The sequence below is a fragment of the Rattus norvegicus genome, chromosome 4, assembly GCF_021556685.1.
Source record: "Rattus norvegicus strain SHRSP/BbbUtx chromosome 4, alternate assembly SHRSP_T2T, whole genome shotgun sequence".
Classification (NCBI taxonomy): Eukaryota; Metazoa; Chordata; class Mammalia; order Rodentia; family Muridae; genus Rattus; species Rattus norvegicus.
The window spans coordinates 124,354,122-124,375,318 of NC_141537.1; the positions used below are offsets into that span (position 1 = coordinate 124,354,122).

Below are 21,197 nucleotides of genomic sequence, written 5' to 3' on the forward strand. Positions count from 1 at the left end.
CCAGGACCTGTCAGGAGAGGCTTGCTAATGGGTCAGGAGCATACCCAACGTTCTGAATCTGGCACCGCCTGGCACTCCGGTGGGCAAGAGTGAGAACAGTAACTGCAATGCCTGTCCGCACAGTCCAGCTTCTCACAGGGATATGAGCAGCCATGGTGTTAGTGGGTGCCATATGGTCCAAGCGCTAGTACCATTGCCGCATTAAAATTTTGATCACACTTAAGGGTTTGCAAATTACTAGTGGTTTCCCAGTGATAGCCTTGTCTTCCTGGTAGCACTTGGCTACATGCACAGCTGCCAGGAAGGGCTAGGGGTGGGGTAGGGTGTGGCAAACTGCTTCAGAGTTGGCCTAGCACAATGCCAGTCAGGGTCTCTCATGGAACTGGTCTGAGCTATCTGCAGAGATCCCTGGGAAGCCAATTTACCTGACAGGACAGCAGTGAAGATGGACTTCTCCATATGCTCAATGAAAGCCGGGGATGCCACTGTGCTCTAGATGGACAGTCTTGGGGGAGGTGTCCATAACTAGCTCTTGAGTATCAGAAGGGGAGCAGTGAGGGGCCACCCTGGGTCAACTTGAAGCATCTTCTAATTAATCATGAAGGAAATTTTTGCATTGGGAAAATTTCTTCCTGCTTTGTATGTGAACTTGATATTTTAAATTTAATAGTTGAAAGATGACAGCTGTGGTGTTACAGAGCTGTGATTCCCCACACTCAGGAGTCACAGACAGGTTTTGTGGGTTTGAGGTCAGACTGGTTGACACAACAAATTCCAGGCCAACCAGTGCTATACAGTGAGAACTTACTTAATATAAAATATGAGATAATCCACAGGATAGTGCCCCCCCCTCTTTGTGTGTGTGTCTGTCTCTCTGTCCCTGTCGCTGTGTATGCATGTCTGTCTGTCCTCGTATGTGTCTGTGTGCCTGTGTCTTTGTGTCTGTCTGTGTATGGAACCCTGAGCATCCTGTGCAAGCATTCTGTCACTAAGCTACATCTCAGCCCTGAGCCATCACATAAAAGGAACCGGACAATCAAGAGTAGCTCCCCCGCTCATCAATCCGTCCATCCAACCATCCTTTCATCTATTCCTTCACCAACTCACTTGCTTAGGACAAATTCACAGAAGGCCATGGCTCTCGGCACATACTTTAAGTCCCTGCTCGGCCATGGGCAAGTGGGCACCTCTAGCCTCTTGGCTCCCTCACCCAGGAAAAGGCACCAGCTCTGCACAGCCCAAGCTGCATATGGATGAGTGTAAGGCAGAGGACCCTAGACAGAGTCCTGAAGACTGTGCCTTTCTCCCTTCATCATTGCCTCTGGTTACTTATTTGCTAATGTCCCCAAACCCTGTCCTTACTGACACCCTGCTCTGCTCCTGCCTGCCTCCGGCTTCTCTGTCCTCAGGGACTACGGAGGGTGGTGTCCCCAAGGAGTGCCAGCCTCATGTGAGGTCTGGTGGGTGCTGGACTTTGTTCCGTTCTCTGCTTTTTCCCGTGGGATATCTCTGAGTTCCCCAAAACTCACATGTTGGCATGTTTGTAGTGAACCTCCTGATTTCTTTTTTCTGCCTCTCCTCTTCACTTTCACAGGGTTTTCTAGGTCAGCTTTTAAAGGGTTTGTGCTGAAGTCCTGTCTCAGGGAGAGGGCCTGAGGTCCAGCGTTCCCTTCTGTAACACCAGTTACTTGCTTTTCCCCAGGCTAGTCAGACCTCCCTAAGGTTCTGCTACCTCCCAACAGTGCCTCAGTCTGGGGATCCAACTGTAGTAAACCTTTATGAGACCTCCAAAGTATGGGCCAAAGTAAACTCTTTTCTTTGTGTAAGTTGATTTTGTTATAATAAAAGAAAACCGACCAACATGAAGTCCAAGGCTCAGGGATGATTATTGCTGGTAATGTCTCCTACTGTCTTTCTATGTCTTACCTATGCACACAGGGAGAGTGAGCTGTCAGGGTCTCTTCCCGAGAGGGCTCCAGCCCCATTGTGATTGCACCCTATGACCTTACTTGTTCATTGCTACCTCTTACATAAGCTGGGTTGACAAATGCAGTCACTTTGGGGGCTCAGAATTCAGCCGTACATTTTGACAGTAAGCAATCCAGCCTGTAATCTCTCCTAACATGTGGAACGATGGCATCTGTTTTTGTTTTGTTCTTTCATTTGCTGAGGTCAGAATCCAGGAACCAGGCTGCCCTACCCTTGCCTTGGCATACTTTTTTTGTGTCTGTTGTATTTAGCCTTCAAAACTAGTGTCTTGTAGGTAGGTCTTGCACAGCAGGTTTCTGCAAATGCAGTTGGCAACTCAGAATCCAGTCAGGGCTCAGGATTCATGAATCAGCAAAGAGCCTTCCACAGAGTCAGAAGTAACTTCCAGGTCAACCTGCGACTTCTGCAGAGGACTGAGAATTACCAGTCTTGATAAGTGTGAGAGCATCACACATGTTGAAGGACAGAACTTTCATGACACATACACAAGTGTTTAAAGGTGAAACGTCTAGAAATGTCAGATTGACAACAAAACAGGCAAATGCAGACCCTGAGGGAAGCCCTTGCAATATGCTACTGGAGGCTACTCTGCCCTCCCAGCCACGCCCCCATCCACGGCCCCGCCCTATTCATAGTCCTACTCCCAGGTCCAGCTTATTCTCCCTTGGTCCTATCCCTCAAAAGCCACCCCCCCCCCCCGGCTTCTGAAGCGTGTCATTGGATCCTTCAGCACCCAGACAGCATCCCTGCACACCCTACTGCTGGTTCAGCGAGCTGTCTTTACTCACTGTAAACCTCTAGGGTTGCCAAGCTGGGGGCTTGGGGAGTTAAATGGACACCTCGGTCTGCCAGACCCTTACTAGAAGGCTTTAAAAACTGGGTTTTTCAAGCTCCACCTCTGTGATTGACCACGCCCACAAGACCCTCCCACTGCCCCGCCCCTCGTGTGGCTCCGCCCCTCTGTCCGGACGCCAAGGCAGGGCGGGGTTGGCCAGCCTGTAGCCCTTCCCGCTTCCTCCCGCCGCAGGCCTCCACAGTGTCCAGCGCGCGCCTGGCCGCCTCGCTTTCGCCGCGGGCCAAGAGAGGACCGGTAAGCGAGGGCAGGAGCTGGACTGGGAGTCGGGGAAGCCAAGGGAAAGCGGAGCGCCTATGGGCCTCGGGAAGGGACGTGGGGCGCAGGGTCTGGCTTAGGCACACTAGGGCGGGTCAGTTTGTGGCATCCTCGCTCCAAAGGTCTGCAGGGACCGGCCCCGCTCATCCCCCTCCCTCTGCCCGTGATGAACCCAGAGTGCCTGACTCTAGGGGTCATGATCGACTCCTTCAGCACTCGGAGAGCATCCCTGCTCACCCCTCAGCAGGCTCAGCGAGCTGTCCTGCTCTCGGGGTCGTTCAGACTTGAGAGGATACCTCAGTCCACCAGACCCTTTCTATAAAGCTTTAAAAACTCAGGTTTTCAAACTGCTTCTTCGCCACTGAGCCACTTAAGAGACACAGCCTCTCCAGCCTGACCCAGATATCTAGGAGATGGTCCTACTCCGTTTCCCGACTCTGGCTGGCCTCACGCTGGTACCACAGTAGCTTCAGAATTATGAGAATGTAAAGTCGTGCAGAGGGGCCTGGAGGCAGGCCAAGTGCCCTGTAAGGAAATACATTATAGAAGGTTATAGTAATGTCCCCTGCCGGAGGGAAGCACAAACATTCCCAAAAAGTGTCTGAATCCTGGAATGATTTCCAGACGTATAGATTGTTTTCCTAATGTACATACCTATGGTAGAGCCTAACTTGTGAACTAGACACGGTAAAAGATGAACACCCTAAGGCAGGTCAGATATAATGACATACTGTGGTACAATTGTCACCATCACTACACTTGTGCCATCATTAAGTAGAATAAGGGTTGCTTGGCCAACAGCACTGCCGCCCTAACAACTGTTGAGAGGGTAACTGGCCCATGAGCAGCATCCCCAGCATAGACAGACTACTAGTCCAAGGAATGCTGCATGTTCTAGGAGGACAGTGTGGCGTTAACCGAAACAGCCCACCGTGCTGCTCAGAACTGAACACAATTTACAACCTACAGAATCTGTTTCTCCAAATGTTCTCTTAATATTATTTTGGACCAAAAATGGTTGCTGGTAACCCAAATCTCTGAGGGTACAATAGGATACAGGGTCCTACAGACCACCCCCACCCCTGTTCAAACACTGAGGTGGATCGTGTTTACTCGATCTCCCAAGGTCACACAAGCATCTGCGAGGAGGAGAGACTGGGATCCGAACCCTGAGTTTTGGCTCCTGTACATGCCCTCTGGGATGTTCTATAAAGTCAAGGAGATGAAGCACAGATGTGCTTTCCTCATGCTACATAGTGGGCATCTAAAAGGCAACCCCTCCATCCCAGTGGGCATCTAAAAGGCAACCCCTCCATCCCAGAAACTCCGCCCCCCTGCCTTGTGCTCAGAATCTCCCTGTCCTAGTCAACTGAGCATCTGCTTGTGCCCCGGGCCTCCCAAGAGGATGTTTACTACCCAAATGCTGAACAGGCGCTCATAGGCCTGTGTTTGAGGCCAACCTCGCTGGCAGTATGAGGCTTCTGGATGGTAGTGTTTAGTGTCTGAATGACACACCACCCCTGTGACCAGCTTAGGAGACTTCATAGAGTTCGTCAGGGCTCTGTCAGTCAGCCCTGTCCCATCCCCTTTCAAGGCCCACGTACCCACAGGCGGGTCTTTCATCACTGTTATCCAGTACTGACGTTTCCTGGACTCCTCACTTGATCTTGAGCTTCGAGGCTTGTGTATAGCTCTCACCTTCTCAAGGTGCTCAAACACTAACTGGTGTACTTAGGGGTTAACTGACCCTGGGCCCACCCTAGGATCCCACACTGTGGTTAGTACCCTTCTCCACTGAGCCTCCACTATACTCCTCCTCGGTGCCACCTCTGTCTTGTCCCACGGGCCTGGTTGTTCACCTGTTTAATTTTTAATTTTTTAATGGCACCAGTGATGCCATTCTCATTAAACACTTGAACATTCCCAGTGGATCTTCAGCCACCTTCGTAAGATGGAGGTCCCTGCTGATGGGCCAGGCTATCTCCGACTGGTGCAGATGACTGCTGGATGCTGACTGCTAGGCTGAGCCAGGCCGGAGGACTGACTTGATCCCCACTGCGCACCCTAGCCTGGGTGCATGTTCTGTGAGGATTGTGAGGCCAAATGGTCACTACCGGTTGGCAGGTGTGCAGCCTTTTGTTTGCACGGGCCTTGGGGCCCTCTGGTGGAGAAGTAAGGTGCTATAGCAAGGTGGCTGTTGGCTGTCTCTGCTCTAGCTTCTCTTTCCCTGGGGGGACCTCCATGACAGGCCAGACCTTCATCTGTCACGCCCAACCAGATTTTCTTCTAGGCTTTTAAGAGTTTTAAATTCATTAGATTCATATTTATTTATTCGTGTGTGTGTGTGTGTGTGTGTGTGTGTACTTGTGGAAGTCAGAGGACAACTTAGAGTCTCCGTCTACCATGGGGTCCTAGGGACTGAGCTCTGGTATCAGGCTTGGTGGCAAGCGCCTTCACCAGCTGAGCAATCGCACTGGTCCTAAACTGACCGTCTTGTAAATCTCATTCAGAATTTTGTCCTGTAGTATGTTTAAACTTTGACACTCTTGGGTTGATCTCATACTTTTTTTTTTCCTACTCTCTAGGAGTCTGAATCTGTGGTTTTGGATCAAAAGGCTTTCATTTTCTTTTTCTTTTTTTTTTTTTTTTTGAGCTGAGGACCAGACCCAGGGCCTTGGGCTTGCTAACTGAGCTGAATCCCCAACCCCAAAAGGGTTTCTTTTATAATTTTTTATTTTGCTACTTTTCTTGTGTGGTTTGGTTCTTCCATTCTCTCTGGCTGCCCACCATGTCCATGCTCTACACTGCCAGCAGAGGGAGCCAAAACAAAGCAACCCTCTGCTGCTGTCCCTGAGACCTGGAGGTGCCTGCCCATAGAGGGAGGCTCCTTCAGATTAGTACTGGGTGTGTTGACCCGGTGTGATACGCTGCTGTTCTTGGTGGTTGCACCACATTGATTTGTACAGCAAATGAGACATGAGACCATGCACATTGCCCACATTCTTCAAACAGTAGTGTTTTTACTAAGAATGTACATTATTCTCCTGGAGACACTACGGCAAGTGTCGTGATAGGAGTGCCTATCCAGTCACCCTCCGTATCCGTGGGTTCCTCATCTGTAAAGTCAACTGATCTTGGAACTGAAAATATTCAGTGGAAACAACTGCTTCTGTTGAATATCCGCAGACCCATGTGCTTGTCATATTGACTGAATAACCATGGCCATTTCTATAAGCCTGTGTTGGGCAGTGCCACAACTAGAAGGCATGCCTAGGCCTTCTGCAGGTAACATGTTATGTAAGCAACTTGAACACTGGAGGTTCTGACACCTACAGGCATCCTGGACCTCCCCAGCACCACCACACATACCTAGGGAAAAACAGAGAAATCCTTCCTGTTTTCCTTAATTTCTATAATTTCAGTACTAGTGTGTGTGTGTGTGTGTGTGTGTGTGTGTGTGTGTGTGTGTGTGTGTGTGTTTCTAGAGTTTTAGGGACCTCACCAAGTTCAAGCAGGACAAAATTGCAGTCTCTCTGGGCAGTAGTGGTAGAAGTTTCCTTATAGATGGCTTATTATGGGCTAAAAACATGCAGAGGAACTTCTCTGGATCAGGCTGACTGGAAAGTCCTGATTCTCTATCATGACCTGGTCTCTGTACATTTCGAAGCTCATTCGTGACTGACCTTATTCTCAGTGCCAGGAGTGGTCAGCCAGGAGTGACGGTGGGCTAATTTGGCCTTGCTTGCTGTGTTGCCTGGGCCGACCTTGAATTCCTGGGCTGGATTGGTCACCCACATAGCCTCCTAGGTGACGGGAGTTACAGGTGCTGACCCAGGCTGGGCTGGTTGTTTCCTGTGTACTCAGCACCAGTGGTGTAGCTCGATCCTCTAGTGGCTCAGTTCTCAGAAAACAGGGGCCTCTTAAGTTGCTTATCTCTCTTGACCACACATGCTCAACAGCCATGAGTGCTGCCTTCTGCCTGGTGGTCCCATGGCACTAGACTGGTTCAGCTTTCCTGCCTCGTTCTTACTCTCGTTCCAGCATATCTGGCCGGGTTCACTGGCTCCTGCTTACATACAGGATGTGCTTACATGTCCTCCTCACATGTGGCTCAGTCGGTAAAGCGCTTGCCTGGTGTGCGTGAAACCCTGGATTCAGTCCCCTACGCCACATGAACATAGCAGTGCACACCTGTAGTCTCAGCACGCCATGGGAGGAGGGGGCAGGAGGATCAGAAGTTTCAGGTCACCCTTGGCTACACATCCAGTTTGAGGCCAGCCTGGGCTACGTGCATCTCATTCGCACTGTGTTGGCTACTGTTTGCTGCTGACTCAGCTGCTGTAGGGTAGTTATGGCCTACGGTTCCCTCACTTTAGCTCTCCACTCGTGTCCCGAGAGCACCCTGCTTTCCCATGGTCCCATGGTCACCTCATTATCTGTTTTTTCCCCCGTTGCTCCAACTTATGGACCCATCGTCCCTCCCAGAATCTTGGGAGGGGGCCCGTTCTTTGGAATACTTCAAGTTGTTCTGCTTCATTCACAAGGAAGTTCTTTTTTTAGCCCACAGATGCTGTGAACAAGGCTGTCCTCTGAGCATGTAGCAGAGGACATTTTTTTTGTCCCACACGGGACATTGGATAGACTATTTTGGAATCATGGAGTGAGCCTGGCCATTATCTTGTAGGGGCCAACACATTCTCTAACAGTGATTCATCGTTTCTCAGTGTTCTGGAGTACTGGGCAAATCTCAGCCCCAGGAGGGACTGCTGGGGTCACTGGCTGGCTCTCATCCCCACCTCCCTCCTCCTGAGCCTCTGGTGCCTGTGAACCCTGGTGAGGCGCTGTGTGACAGACAGCCGCCTGTCTTTCTGGTCATGGCCTGCCTTCAGAAGCATGCAGACCACACTCTGCAGCCTTGGACTTGTGTTCTCTGCTTGAGGGGAGTTCCGGCTTTGTCGGTTTGGGCTAAGGGCTTCAGTGCTTTAAACATGTTAACAGACCCACCCGGAGGTTTTCTCCAGACCAGTGTCTGCTCCTCCTTGTGGACACTTCCCGTTAACTGCTTAGTTCTTTGGAGATGCACTTTCTTATTTCTGTGTCTCATATTTGTTGAGGTGAATTAGTTTTTACGTCTCATTCGTTGTTGAAAACTGGACTCTCTCAAGAGTGAGCCATCTCTGGGACGGAGAGCCTCCTATAAGGAGTGGCAGCACGCCCTCCTATAAGGAGTGCTGCCACTCCTTGCTGCCTGGTGACTTCTGAAGTTATCAAACACCGTTCTGTGCTGTGTGTCCCCGTTGCCAAGTGATCCATTATGTCTCACCACCCAGTCCACAGTCCCCACTGAGGGATAATCTGGGTACCCTCTGCCCCTCCCACCCTAGAGCCCTTAGTACAGCCCCCCACCTCCAGCTTTCACCCTATGCCTGTCAGCCATTTTCTGAACTTTCCTCCAACACTGAACGCACGTGAGCCCCACTGCATTCCCAGATGACCTTGGAACATCTCCAGCCCCCGTGGAGTTCCTTTTGAACCTTTTCAGTGGCTTGTTATTGTTTCAGAGGTTTTCAGCGCTAGAGGTCTCCAGACAGTCAGCAGAAGGGGTGTCCCCAAACCTCACATGGCGTAAGGACAAGGGCTCCTCTGGAGCTCTGCTTGCTGGTTCTCCTCAAGAAGAACTGAGGTTTAAGTTTCTTTTCCCATAGTTATAAACAAGTCCCTGATAGAAGTACCTTACGGAATATTTATTTTTGCCCAGGTTTAAGTGGGTACAGCCCATTGAGGTAGAAGGCACTCGGGCACACAGGCACACAGGCAGGAAGTAACTTCCTCTCTTTGTATCCAGCCTTAGACCCCAGCCCACACACAGCATCTCTGCAGGGCTTGCCTCAACAGTGCCCTGGACACTTCTTAATCTAATCACACCAGCAGACAGAATCAACCCTCCCAGCCACTCATCTTCCAGGCTGAAGGCAGCAAGACAGAGTTGGAGTGTCACTAATATGGTGAAGGTCACAGTCTTCCTGATAGCCCTCGGATTGCCACAAGCCTTGGCTTAGTTCCCAGAGTGCTGTCAAAGGTGGTTCTGACTGCGATTCTTGCTCATCATTCATTCATGTTGGATGTTGCTATTGAGGATAGAAGCCAGTGCATGCTAGATGAGTGTTCTGTTCCTCCTCAGCGCCCAGTCAGGTTTTTGATTGGTTGTTTGACCTCCAATGCATGTTTAATGATCCTCCTGTGGGTGCTTTTAATCCTCAGGCCTGTGTATATGACATTGGATGGCAGACACTGTGAAGCTGTAACTCTTATCCTCCTGTTGTAACTGTTATCTGGGAGGTTCACTGCCTCCATTGGCTAACCTAGTCCTGGAAGCTTCTAGCCTCCCTACAATCTAATCTAGGCCGAGAATGTTTTCAGCCTTTGAGACTTGCTGCTGAATAAGCTCACCCTTTCTTGTTCTTTCCGATGTATAGCTGGCTGGTTCAAACCCCTCTTCCAGCTAAGTCTGGCTTTCCTCTTGGCCTCTGAATTGTTCTGCTTGGCCTCAAACTAATTTAGCAATCTTTTCTAACCCCCTGGCTCCTCCTCATTCTCTAGCTCATTCTGTCTTTACCTGTGTCTAGTTTGTTCTCTCTTCAATCCATGTCTGTAAAACTCTCCTGGTAAAACCGCCTCCTTCTCCCTTTCTGTGCTGCTCTACTCTCCCTCTCAACTTTGCTGTACTCCATGAACTCCACTGTATCCCGTACTGTACTCACTTCTTCCTGTTCTGTCTGTCTCTCCCTTAGGTAGCTTCCCTTTCCTCTCTCCTGAGAGTTGGGCCTATCCTGTTCTGTCAAATCTTTCTCTGATTTGTCACTTTTTTCTGCCACTCAATTAGACCTCGCTTTCAAACCTGGGTGGCTCCTTCTACAAACTAACTTTACCTTCACTGTTTGGGGTTAAAGGTGTGTACTAAGGGTGAGTCTGTGTTCCACCCAGAGGGATTAAAGGTGTGTGCTAAGGGCTAAGCCACACTCTAACTAGCCCTGAATGGCGGCTGCTAGCTGGATGGATGGAGTCTAAGGAGGTCTGGGGGAGTCAGGAGTTCTGCCCTTCAGTCTTGTCCTTTTGTGTCTCCCAGGTCAGGGCTGCTGGGCTCAGCCGTGTGCTGATGGAAGGGACAGAGGCCCGACAGCGGAGACTGGAAGGCTGTGGCAGGCCAAAGGAGCTGGGGCCACCACCCAGCCACAATGCAGGAAGACTCCCAGAGGCTTCCGAAGATGGACATCCGGGGATCTCCGAGAGCCAATGCGTGGATGCTAAATCACTGGAGGTCCAGTCCAGCAGGGAGACTGCCATGATCATTGGTTTTCAAGTGGTAATACCCTTCCTGCTTGCAGGCCTGGGGCTGTCCTGGGCTGGCTTGCTTCTCAACTATTTCCAGGTAAGATACAGTTACCTCAGGGAAGGGGAACCTGAGGAGTGGAGGGTTGGGAATCCTCTGGGCATACCATGTTTTCCATGTATTGGGTGAGATTCTTTAAGCTTAACCCAAGTTAGGCACAGTAAGACAGTGACTGGGCTCATGGAACTTAGGCCCCACCCTACAGATACAGATACAGATGCTGATGCAGACACAGATGCAGATGCAGATGCAGATGCAGATGCAGATGCAGATGCAGATGCAGATGCAGATGCAGATACAGATACAGATACAGATACAGATACAGATACAGATTCACTGGACCACATCCTGTCTCATTTGTTCTATGAGAGAGTAAGGAGCAGAAAGCAAGTTCATTTCCATTGCAGAGACTGGAAGGCCAATGGCAAGGTGTTGCAAGGTGGTTTTCCTCTGAGGCCTCTGTTTATCTTCCCTCTCTATCTCCTTTTCTTCTCATGGGTGCCAGTCCTGCTGTATTAGGTCTGTGCTAATGACCTCCTGTTACTTTCCTGTTAAAGACCCTGTCTCCAGAAATAGTCACACTCTGAGGTGTGGAAGACCAAGACTTACACAAATGCACCCAGAGGGACACAGTTGCCCATAGCAACAGCCTAACATAACATCACTACCAAATGCTTCCATGAGTGACCCTTAGCCATGTCCCATACACCTGAGGCAGTCTATGGGTCTGTCATTGCAAGAGAACTGCCAGGCCCAAGGACCTGTGTGCAGCTTGGATGGCTGTCACCAAATTTCCTTCCTAGTCCAGGGCAAATGGAAATGCCCCATCTCCCAATGCCTGTGGGCAGATCATTGCCAGCCTTTCTGGTGTTGACAGTCTGCCAGGGGACAGGGAGGCAGCTCCATGTGTGAGAGTGAAGACCTGCAGAAGCTGGGCACAGCTAAAGATGCACTTACAATTCACATAACCCTAGAATTGGGGAGTGGAGACAGATCCCAGGAGCTCATTGGTCGGCTGTCCTAGCCGAAATGACAAACTTGCAGGTTCAGTAACAGACTCTGTTTCAAAGGAACAAGGCCAGGAGTATTAGAGGAAGACAGCCACATCTTCCTCTGGCCACCAAGCAATTGCACTAATGCACACACACACCACACACACATACACACACACCACAGACACATACACACACACACCACACACAAACACCACACACACACACACACATACTCCACACATACACACATACCCCACACATACACACACATATAACATACACACACATACACACACCACACACACATACACACACACCACACACACATACACACACACCACACACACATACACACATACCACACACACATACACACACACCACATACACACACACATCACACATACATACACACACACCACACATACACACACACCACACACATATACACACACACACCACATACACACACACCACACACACACCCCATACATACATACACACACACCACACACACATGCACACACACACACCATATACACACACATACCACACATACATACACACACACACACCACACACACAGCACACATACATACACACCCGTACACTCACACAGCACACATACACATATACACACACACACCACACACATACAAACACACACACACACACACACACACATACGCACATACGCACATACACACCCACTGTATTTCATGTGTGAATTTCGATTGCTGCCTAAAGTTCAGCAGATTACAGTGCCATACTTCCTAAAAAGCTCACAGCTTCTGTGGTCCAGGACCTGTCTCTCCTGAGGCTACGGGTGTTTTTCTTCTCACTGCCTGAGTGGCTGCTTGACCCAGGCCCCTCGCTGTTCCTCACTACTGTTCCTGGTGCCACAGGGCACCTGACTCATTTATGTGGAATCTGCCAAGAAGCCCATGGTTGTGGTGTTAGGTTCCGTGTCCAGTACAGCAGGAGGAGTTGGATAAAAGCGTCATGGAGGGTGGCAGGAATACTGGGGACCGGGTCTCAGTGCAGCCTTGTACATCATGGTGTAGTTTGCTCACACGCACCTCCTTACTGGATTATGTTCTTTGCTGTGTTTGAAGGTGGTTTACCCCCACCACAGCTCTTGGTGAGGTTTAGTCCCTAATGTAACTGTGTGGGGCTTTCCCGAGGCACATTGGATCACAAAGACATTAGTGTGGTTCTCTCCAAGTAGGTCAGTTATCCCAAGACTAGATTGTTACAAAGTGAGTTTGGCTTCCTCCACTTTCCTGTGCTTCCTGTCTAGTTGATTTCCAACATCCAATGCACCTGCCTCCCCTCTCTGCTTTTCCAAGGAGACACAGTGCAGCCTGTGGAGCTCCAGAAGCTGACTGGATGGCACCATGCTCCCAGAACTCCAGAACCACACACTGAGATTAACCCCTTTCCCTTTATAAATTAGACTCCAGGGTTCTATTATAGAAATGGGGAAGGAGGTTGGGGATTTAGCTCAGTGGTAGAGCGCTTGCCTAGGAAGCGCAAGGCCCTGGGTTCGGTCCCCAGCTCCGAAAAAAAGAACCAAAAAAAAAAAGAAATGGGGAACGAAAGAGTGTCTGGGATGGGTAAGCATTGGTAAAATGCAAGCCTGGAAACTGAACTTTGGATCGCCAACACCACACACAACACCACATAAAAATCTGGTGACAAAGGCCTTTAATCCTCTCACTTGAGAGGCAGAGGCAGGTGAATCTCTAGTTAGAGGCCAGTCTGGTCTACAGAACAAGTTCTAGGACAGCCAGGACTGTTACACTGAGAAACCCTGTCTCAAACAAACAAACCAACCAATCTGGTGGGAATGTGGGGAGAATGGAGGACCCCAGGGCTTGCTGCCAGCTAATCCAACCAAATCGGTAAGCCCGGGCTTAATGAAACCCTTAACTTGAGCCACCTTGACAGCGTCAGGGAGTCCCTGCTAGATCTTGGTGCCCCACTCTAGCAGACGCAGTCAGGATAATTCTCATTGCGGCAGACAGAGAACAGCTCTGGGATAAGAGAAGGGAGCCTCTACATGAGGAGAGCGAGCAGAAAGGGTGGGCTCTGTGGGGAACAGGCTCCACTCCAGCTGACTGCAGTGGGCTCGCCCATCTGTCTCTAGCAGTTAGTTAGCAGTGAATACAACGTGGGAAATGGGCAGGTGCCCCAGGGCATCCTGGGATTCTTCCTGCCTGCGGCTGGCTGGCTGGCTGGCTGGCTACCTCTCACTGGTGAGAAAGGAATTCCACTTTAGGCTATGAAATGTGACTGATACCTAGTGCTGAGCAAATGAGAGCCACAGCATTTCTTAGTCTCCCACCCTCACGGTCTGAGGAGGGGGGATGCCGCTGCATACGTGTGGAATGGAAGGATGGGAGCCACTTCCTGCAGGAAGGCAGAGAGCTTTCTTGGAAAGACCCTTGGGCTAGCAGATAATCCATCATTCAGGGACAGGCTTGGGCCCCTCACTGTGGAGGACATTTCCCTGGGGACCTTACTGAGGAGGGGTGTTCCTAGGTATCTTAGGGGTTCTATTACTGCAACAATGGGTCCAAACAATGGGGTAAGTGTTGGAGACAGTGCTATGTCATCATATGTCCACTGCCTGTGGAAAGGGCTTCCTTTCTCTCTTGTGCTGAGGCTGGCACTAGGCCATGAGCACGTGAGGCAGGTGCCTTCCTGCTCACTTACACCCCAGGGTTCCCTGACCAGGTTATTTTTCCTTGTTGTTTCTGCCATTCTGTTCATTCACTCATTCTGGTAACATGCACTGTGTGTGCATGCAACCAGAGACCATCCACAAGGTCCTGGTGAACAAGAGAGACAAACAGGTCATGCTCCTGTGGTACTCCGTGACTGACTGGGGAGAGACAACAGAAGCACACGTCTGTGCCAGACAGCAACAAGGCCAGACAGAAAAAAGCTAAGCTATGCCAGCACAGCCTGGGAGAGAAGGAAGATGCCCAAGGCCTCCTGGCGGAGATGCTGATGAGGAGGCCTGAATCTAAAGAGCACTTGAGAAGCCTTCACCTTCTCCCCCAGGGTTCTGCTGGCTCAGACCAGAAAACAAAGGACAATGAAGGATACAGCCTGACTTCTGAGGTCTGAGCAGTGGGGATGTTTTCATGGTCGGCTGACCCATCCGCGCAGGTGCAGGGTAGCTGAGAGCACAGCATCTGGAAACTCAGAGTTCAACGGTTCAGCTGCAGTGTCAGTCTTGGAAGCTAGGATTGGTGATGTGATGCCAAAGCCCCCAAGCTCTCCCCTCCCACCGTGTTAGGGACAGAACCTGACCTCACACATGCTGATACTCTACCCCCCCCGGGGGTGGGTGGGGGAGCCGTTGTAGAGAAAGGTTGAGAGTTGCTGATTTCCCCCACCCCCACCCCCACCCCAGTCTCTCAAGTCCAGGACTCTAGGACAGGCTGGAGGCCCAGGGATCAGAAGGACTGTGCAAGGTCACCCAGGAAGCCACTTGATGCTTGACCCAGATCTGAACGATGCCCAGTCAGGCTATGAGATTTTCCACTGTGCTGGAACTATTTTTAAAATCACATTGAGATGTTCTGTGTTGTGACCCAGTAAGCCATGTTGACGTGTGTTGTTCTCAGCTTTCCCGGGGAAAGTACCGTTTCTCACACGAGTACATTCTTTTATTTACTTCTGTTGAAAGCTTAATGGTCCTAAAATCAAGTCATTACAATAGTCAGCACACTGAAAGCCAAAAGGGTCACTTGATCCCCCTACTCACCACAGGTGACCACCTAAGCCCTAAGGGAGGGTTTTAGTAACTGGATGAGTAATGTTTAGATGGATGATCCCAAGCTAGAGTGACCTTGTGGAAGGTACTAATGCCAGCATAGAAGGCTGTCCTGCCTGTGCCTGGGGATGGCCCCTCTCTGTGTTTAACTGCCAGCCAGCACAGTGCCAGCCTGCAGGGATCGTCTCAATCCAGCCGGTGTGCTGACGCCTTGGCTTCTGCAGGCCTTTTCTCTGCTGTTCCACACTGACCAGGCCAAGCCACAGATCACAGACCACAGGGAAGACTGCCTAGGTGGACACTGGGCATGTGCTCTCTCTTTAAACTACACCTTCTCGGGTGGGGAAGGGAGAGGGGAGGAAGGGGAGGGGGAAGATCATTATTTTCCTTGAGTGTTAGTACACTTTGTGATTGAAGACAAACCCTCCTGGAGCCTTAAATTCTTTGTTTTCAAAAAGTGGGTATCATAAGCTGTGAGTGCAGGGAGGTGTTCTGTCCAGTGAATGGCGTGAAGGGCTTTGAAGAGCATGGTCAAGAGTGACTTCCTTGCTCCCAGACCATAGCAGGACAGCCCAGACTGGCCCCTTCTTGGGAAGGATGGCCAGGTGTTCCTGTTCACACGTCCACAGAGCCTCTGTGGTTCTTGTTTGCACTGAGAGATTCTGGGTAAGGAAGGAGCTGTGGGGCTTTGGCTCAGGGATTAGGAGGCAGCTCAGCTGACCACAAGGACAGTCCCTGTGGAGGCCAGCCAAGGGTGTGAGGAGCGAAGCATGACAGAGGCTCTGTGAGAAGTTCCTTCCGAGGATATGCAGGGTGACATGGCCGTGTGCTCCAACAGAGATGGCTCGGGATGGGTGTCCCTTCAGAAGGCGAGGCTTGCTTGCACACCATTCCCATGTCACTAGGGGTCCTCCTTAGAACGCCCATGAGGGTTGCTGATAGGGAGAGCAAGTGTTGTTAGGGAAGATGTGTGAGAAGTCACAGGCACGTGACTGGGATGGTCTCCTACGCTGGAGCTGAAGGGACAGATGAGGGACTACTTTGAGGGCAACAGATTGGATGTGTGACTGCGGTGAGGGTGTCTGGGCTCACTTGCTTTTCTGGCAGATGTTCACTGGGGCACAAGGCTTGACAGAGGCACTAAGGAAGAAACTTCTATGAAAAACGAGTTTAGGGCACTCGCTCCTGCATAGGAGGCTGGGAGGGACAGTCTGGAGCTTAGAAGAGGTTGGAGATGATGGAGAAGCTGGGGGCTAATGGACAGAGGCTTGGGGCTGGTGGAGAAGCTGGGGGCTGGTGGAGAGGCTGGGACCTAATGGAGAAAGGCTGGGGGCTAATGGAGTGGCTGGGGACTTGTGGAAAGGCTTCAGTCTGGTGGAGAGACTGGGGGCTTATGGAGAAGCTGGGGCTGGTAGAGAGGCTGGGGAGAGGCTGGTGAGAGACTAGGGGCTAATGGAGAAGCTGGAGGCTAGTGAAGAGGCTGAGGGCTAATGGAGAGGCTAGTGCATCTTCGATGAAGAAAATCTAGAGTATGGACAGGATTCTGGGGTCACCTCCCATACCAACCCAGTCTGGTCACTGATAGTTTAAGCATCTCAATGGCAGCACCTTTGGCCCAAGGTGTCTCTCTCACCTGCACACAGCCTCCTTGTGTGGTCTGACCACTTGGCTTTCAAACACAAGTGTGTCAAGAGACAGTGAAGCCCAGGAACTACTCCACCCTGAGCTGCTGGCTAAGCGGTCAAGGAGAGGTAGGGCTGTACCAGCACCGGGATCAAAGTTTACAGGCACACATCTGCCTCCTGTGACAAACTTAAAACTCCAGACAAATGAGCAGAAGAGAGCAAGTGAAGAAGTGCTGAGGATTTCCGGGGCAGGCGGGTTGGGGTGGGTGGGGGTAGTTGGTTAGGGAGGAAGTTCTGCCTGAGGAGATAAAGGAGTTTGGACTTGAGCATGAGACGGACGGACGATCTGTGAGAGGAGGAGGCAAGGTGTCCGAGAGGGTGGTATGGTAGGAATGGGACGGGGAGGCCAGGACTCCAAGGTGGACTCTGGGTTAGTAGAAGCCAGTCTGCCCTTCAGCTTGGGACCTCTGCTGGCTGGGACCTCAGTTTGTATTCTGTTGGCTCTTAGGCCTGGAAGTGCTGCTCCTGGCCTGTGGCATGCACAAAGGGGTGCTCTCAGCATCCCTAGGCTCCAGTGCAGCTTCCCAGTTGGGCCCCTTCCCTCTGGTGGGATCAGCAGGGCCTGTTCTGATCTTTCTGAGCAGAAGCAAGCTGGATAAAGTCTCCTGGGCCTTTTAGAGAAAGCAGGGCCCCAGTTCTTCTGTGAGCACAGCTTTATATCGTGGCTGTGAGCCCCCGCACACCGGCATAGAGCTGGCGACAGGTGTAACTTCCCTCCTGCAGTCCCTCAGAGTCCTTGACCTTGCAGGACAGAACCCCATACATGGGCCTGGGTGGGTGACCCTGGCGCTGTGGTCTCCGGGCCCTTCTCTGCCAGAGCAAAGCAGCTCATGGCACGTGTGCAGAGGACACAGAGGGTGGTGCTAACTTCTGCGTGGGTACTTACCAGGACCAGGCCCATGTGGGTTGTGTCTCTGCCCAGCCTGGCTAGCGTGGGCTGGACTACTGGACACTGTCAAGGTCGCTGCTGAGGGACAGCAAGCCTCTCTGGCAGGCTGGAAGAGGGAGGTCCCGGCAGATCCACAGCTGCACTCTGAGGAGAACCTGACCAGTGGAATGGACAGAGGACACCGGCAGCCTCCTGAATGAGGCTCTGAGCAGGTCTGGCATTGTTTGCTCTGGCCCTCAGCCCAGGGACTCTCAGAGACCCACTGTGGCGCTTCCTGGAAAGCTTCTGTCTGTGTGGACCTCTGCAGAAGAGAGCCTTGGAGGGCAGGGAGGAGAGAGGACAGACTCGACCGGGGCCCAACCATGGTCGTCACTCAGCTCAGCCTTGAGTTCCGCTTTCAGGGCAAGAAGCTTCGAGGCTTCAGCTGTGAGCTAACCCGCTCCCCTCATGGGGTCCTCCCTGAATCTGTCCTCAGCACCACCTGCCAGGTCGCCATACCTATACTGTTGTCCGGCCTGGGCATGATGACGGCTGGCTTGGTGATGAACACTGTCCAAGTACGTACAGGGCTCCAAGGGAGAGGGGACAGACAGGGTGGAGGGCAGGAACCAGGGTGCTCCCTGTGGGCGGCCAGTCTGAGCTGGAGTCCAGCACCAGTGCTGGTGAGAAGATACCTTGGGCTCCCGGCACCTTAATAGTTGCAGCAGTGACACTTGAGCCCACGGCAGCCTCTGTCTTCTGCCAAGTGTGAGCTTATTAGGCAAGGCTACTACTCAGTACAGGAGTCTTTAATGCCTTGCTGCCTCAGTTTCCCCTTTTGTAAATCAGGAAGAGTGAGAGCACCTGCCTCTCTGAGCTGTGAGGAGCAGGTCATAAGCGGAAAGGAGCCTGCTGATCTCTGGGGTCTGGGTGACAGGCAAAGCTGAGTGACAGACCTATCTCCAGAGTCCCCACATAGCTCCTTGAGGGAGGGGAAGGTAGAAATCAGGGCATGGGAGTCCCATACGACCCCAGATCTCCCTGTAAGGTGGGGCATTTGCTGAGTCTGGTTTAGGAGACACTATCGTTGAGTGAATTCCACTGCCTGTCACCTCCAGTCTCTGTTACGGAGCATACGTGTTGCTTTAGGAAAACTAGACAAAGTGTCTGTCAGTCATGGAAGAAGGGTGCCCATCAGAAGCTGTCATGGTTCTGGAAGTCTGAGGTAAAGAGCTGTCAGGTTGGCATGGTGATCATTAGGACCATCTTCTCGATGTGCCCCGCAGGTCATCCCCTCTCTGCGGGTCTGTCCCCTAACCTTGTGAGATAACAGTCACGGAGGGCCTTCTCCACTCAGCACCTCCAAGTCTGTCTCTAAACACTTGTGTCTGAACGACCTGGGAGCTAGGGCTGCATCTCCATGAATTTGGTGGTTGCCAAGGTTATTTTCAATATGCGTATGTGGAGTCATATAGTAAGGCTGCTGCTAATTCTTTTTAAATTTAACTTGTGGTGCTGGGGATGGAATCCACCATACCACTGAGTTCCCCCATAACCCCGACACAGTTGGAGGGCATGTCAGTAACTCCAGGGCACTTGGTTTTTGCTTGTTCACTTCAGAGAATGGGACCCAGGGTCCTCAGAACACTGGGATCAGTCTGTTCCTCGAGAGCTTGCGTAGTATGAGTTCAGCCCCTACCTGAGGCTGCCATAGATGCTAATCCTCAGAGACTGGGCTTTGCCAAACTACACGGCATGAGCTCACCCATCCCTGGGCTGCCATGTGCTCCCTCCTCTCAGTGCTTCAGTTTCTGTAGGCTCCCAGAAGGCTGGCTTGTCAGTCAGGACCAGGCAGCGGGTGGAGAGGATGTGTGGCAGCCTGTATGAAGGAGAGGATGTAACTTCATCCTCCTGTGGGTCAGGGATCTCCAGAGGGAACAGGACAGGACCATTTGAATGGGCCTTGAAGAACAATGTGGCCATTTCCACACTGTGGGAAGGAGTAAACTCCAGGAAGAGGCCTGTGTGGGGTCTGTGGATGTGTGTGTGGGGGTTGGGGGGCTGTGAAGGGAAGGACAGTGGGTGGCTCGAGTCCTGAGTGCAGACACTGCTAGATTTGAGGACCTCTGTCCACTCTGCCCAGGAGGTGAAGTTTACGCTAAGGGCAAAGGGGCCCCGCTTTTTGTCTACAGAGTGAGTGTTGCCTTTGTGTTGCTGGAGTTTTAGCATAGTCATGCTAACTGTCTGGTTGGTGCATACTGCATGGTGAAATACAGGAGGGGACACCAATCTAACCACTGCCCAGACATCCTGTCCAGAAGGGCCCTCCCTCTGACAGCCTGTACTGGTGTTTGGCTGTGCATGAAGTATGATGTGACAGCCACATTCTTGAACAAGTTTAAAGACCGGAGTTGGGAGTATACTCAGGCGTGGGACTGGCAGTGCAGGGCCAGAAGTGACTGGGTGATGTGATTATATTTATGTCACAAGGCTCAGTCCTGGCGGCAGTGTCAACAATGTGGGGGAGGAGAAAGCAAGGGAGGTTCTCCCCCAGTACCACAGGCTACCTCCCCCTCTCCCTGGCCCCATGCACACTCCTACCCCACCCATGTCAGGATAGACATCTTTAACGTGTTTGGGAGATCAGTAGAAGAATTTAAAAGTTAGGATGACTTGAAGTCAGATTGGGAAGGAAACGGGGTTAAATTCTGGTGGGAAGAGCAGGAAGAGGGCAGGAAGGGAGACAGGCCCAGGGGAGAGACAGTCTGGAAATGGTGAGTTGAGGTTCCAGTATGGTCAGCTTACAGCCCTTAGGTAGGTGGGATCCTGGGGATGTCGAGCCCAGGGCATCAGTCAGACCAAAGCAACATCCAGGGCATACAAAAGAAGCCTTGAGAAAGAGCCATTCTGGATCAGGGTGGTCAGGACATCAACATTATCCTCTCTGTCATCTGCCTCAGGCTGCCAGGGCTGCTGTAGAGAACCTGCGGCCAGGCAGTGTACCCGACAGACGTTGACATTGTCACTGCTCTAGGGGTTAGAAGTTTGAGATGTCAGGTGTTGGCAATGTTGACGTTCTAAGTCATTTTCCCCTGTGCCCCACATGGTCACCTCTCTTTGCATATCCGTGCCCTAATTTTTGCTTGTGAGATACCAGTCTTGTAGGCTTGGGGATTACCCACCTATGGCCTTCTTAATTCAGCCCCTCTGTGAGGACCCTATCTGGCTCTAAACAGTTGTGTCTGCAGGTCCTAGGAGTTATGACTGCAGTCTGTCAATTTGGAGGGTAGGGACAAGTTTAGCTGGTCTCTGTTGACATTGTCCCAGCTCATCTTCCTTCTTGTCCTGTGATTCCTGACAAGCTCAGTCAGTG

The 21,197-nt window shown here is 51.4% G+C and overlaps 1 protein-coding gene across 5 annotated transcripts in view; it reads left to right on the plus strand.

Moving 5' to 3' along the window:
• The window catches only part of Slc41a3 (solute carrier family 41, member 3), a 45,219-nt gene that overhangs the window by 195 nt on the left and 23,827 nt on the right, over positions 1–21,197 (plus strand). Inside the window, 2 exon segments of one of the 5 annotated variants that reach the window (NM_001443738.1) lie at positions 2,994–3,079; positions 10,227–10,529. In NM_001443738.1, coding sequence (NP_001430667.1) covers positions 10,257–10,529 — 273 coding nt within the window. In that variant the 5' untranslated portion in view covers positions 2,994–3,079; positions 10,227–10,256. 5 annotated transcript variants of the gene reach the window in all.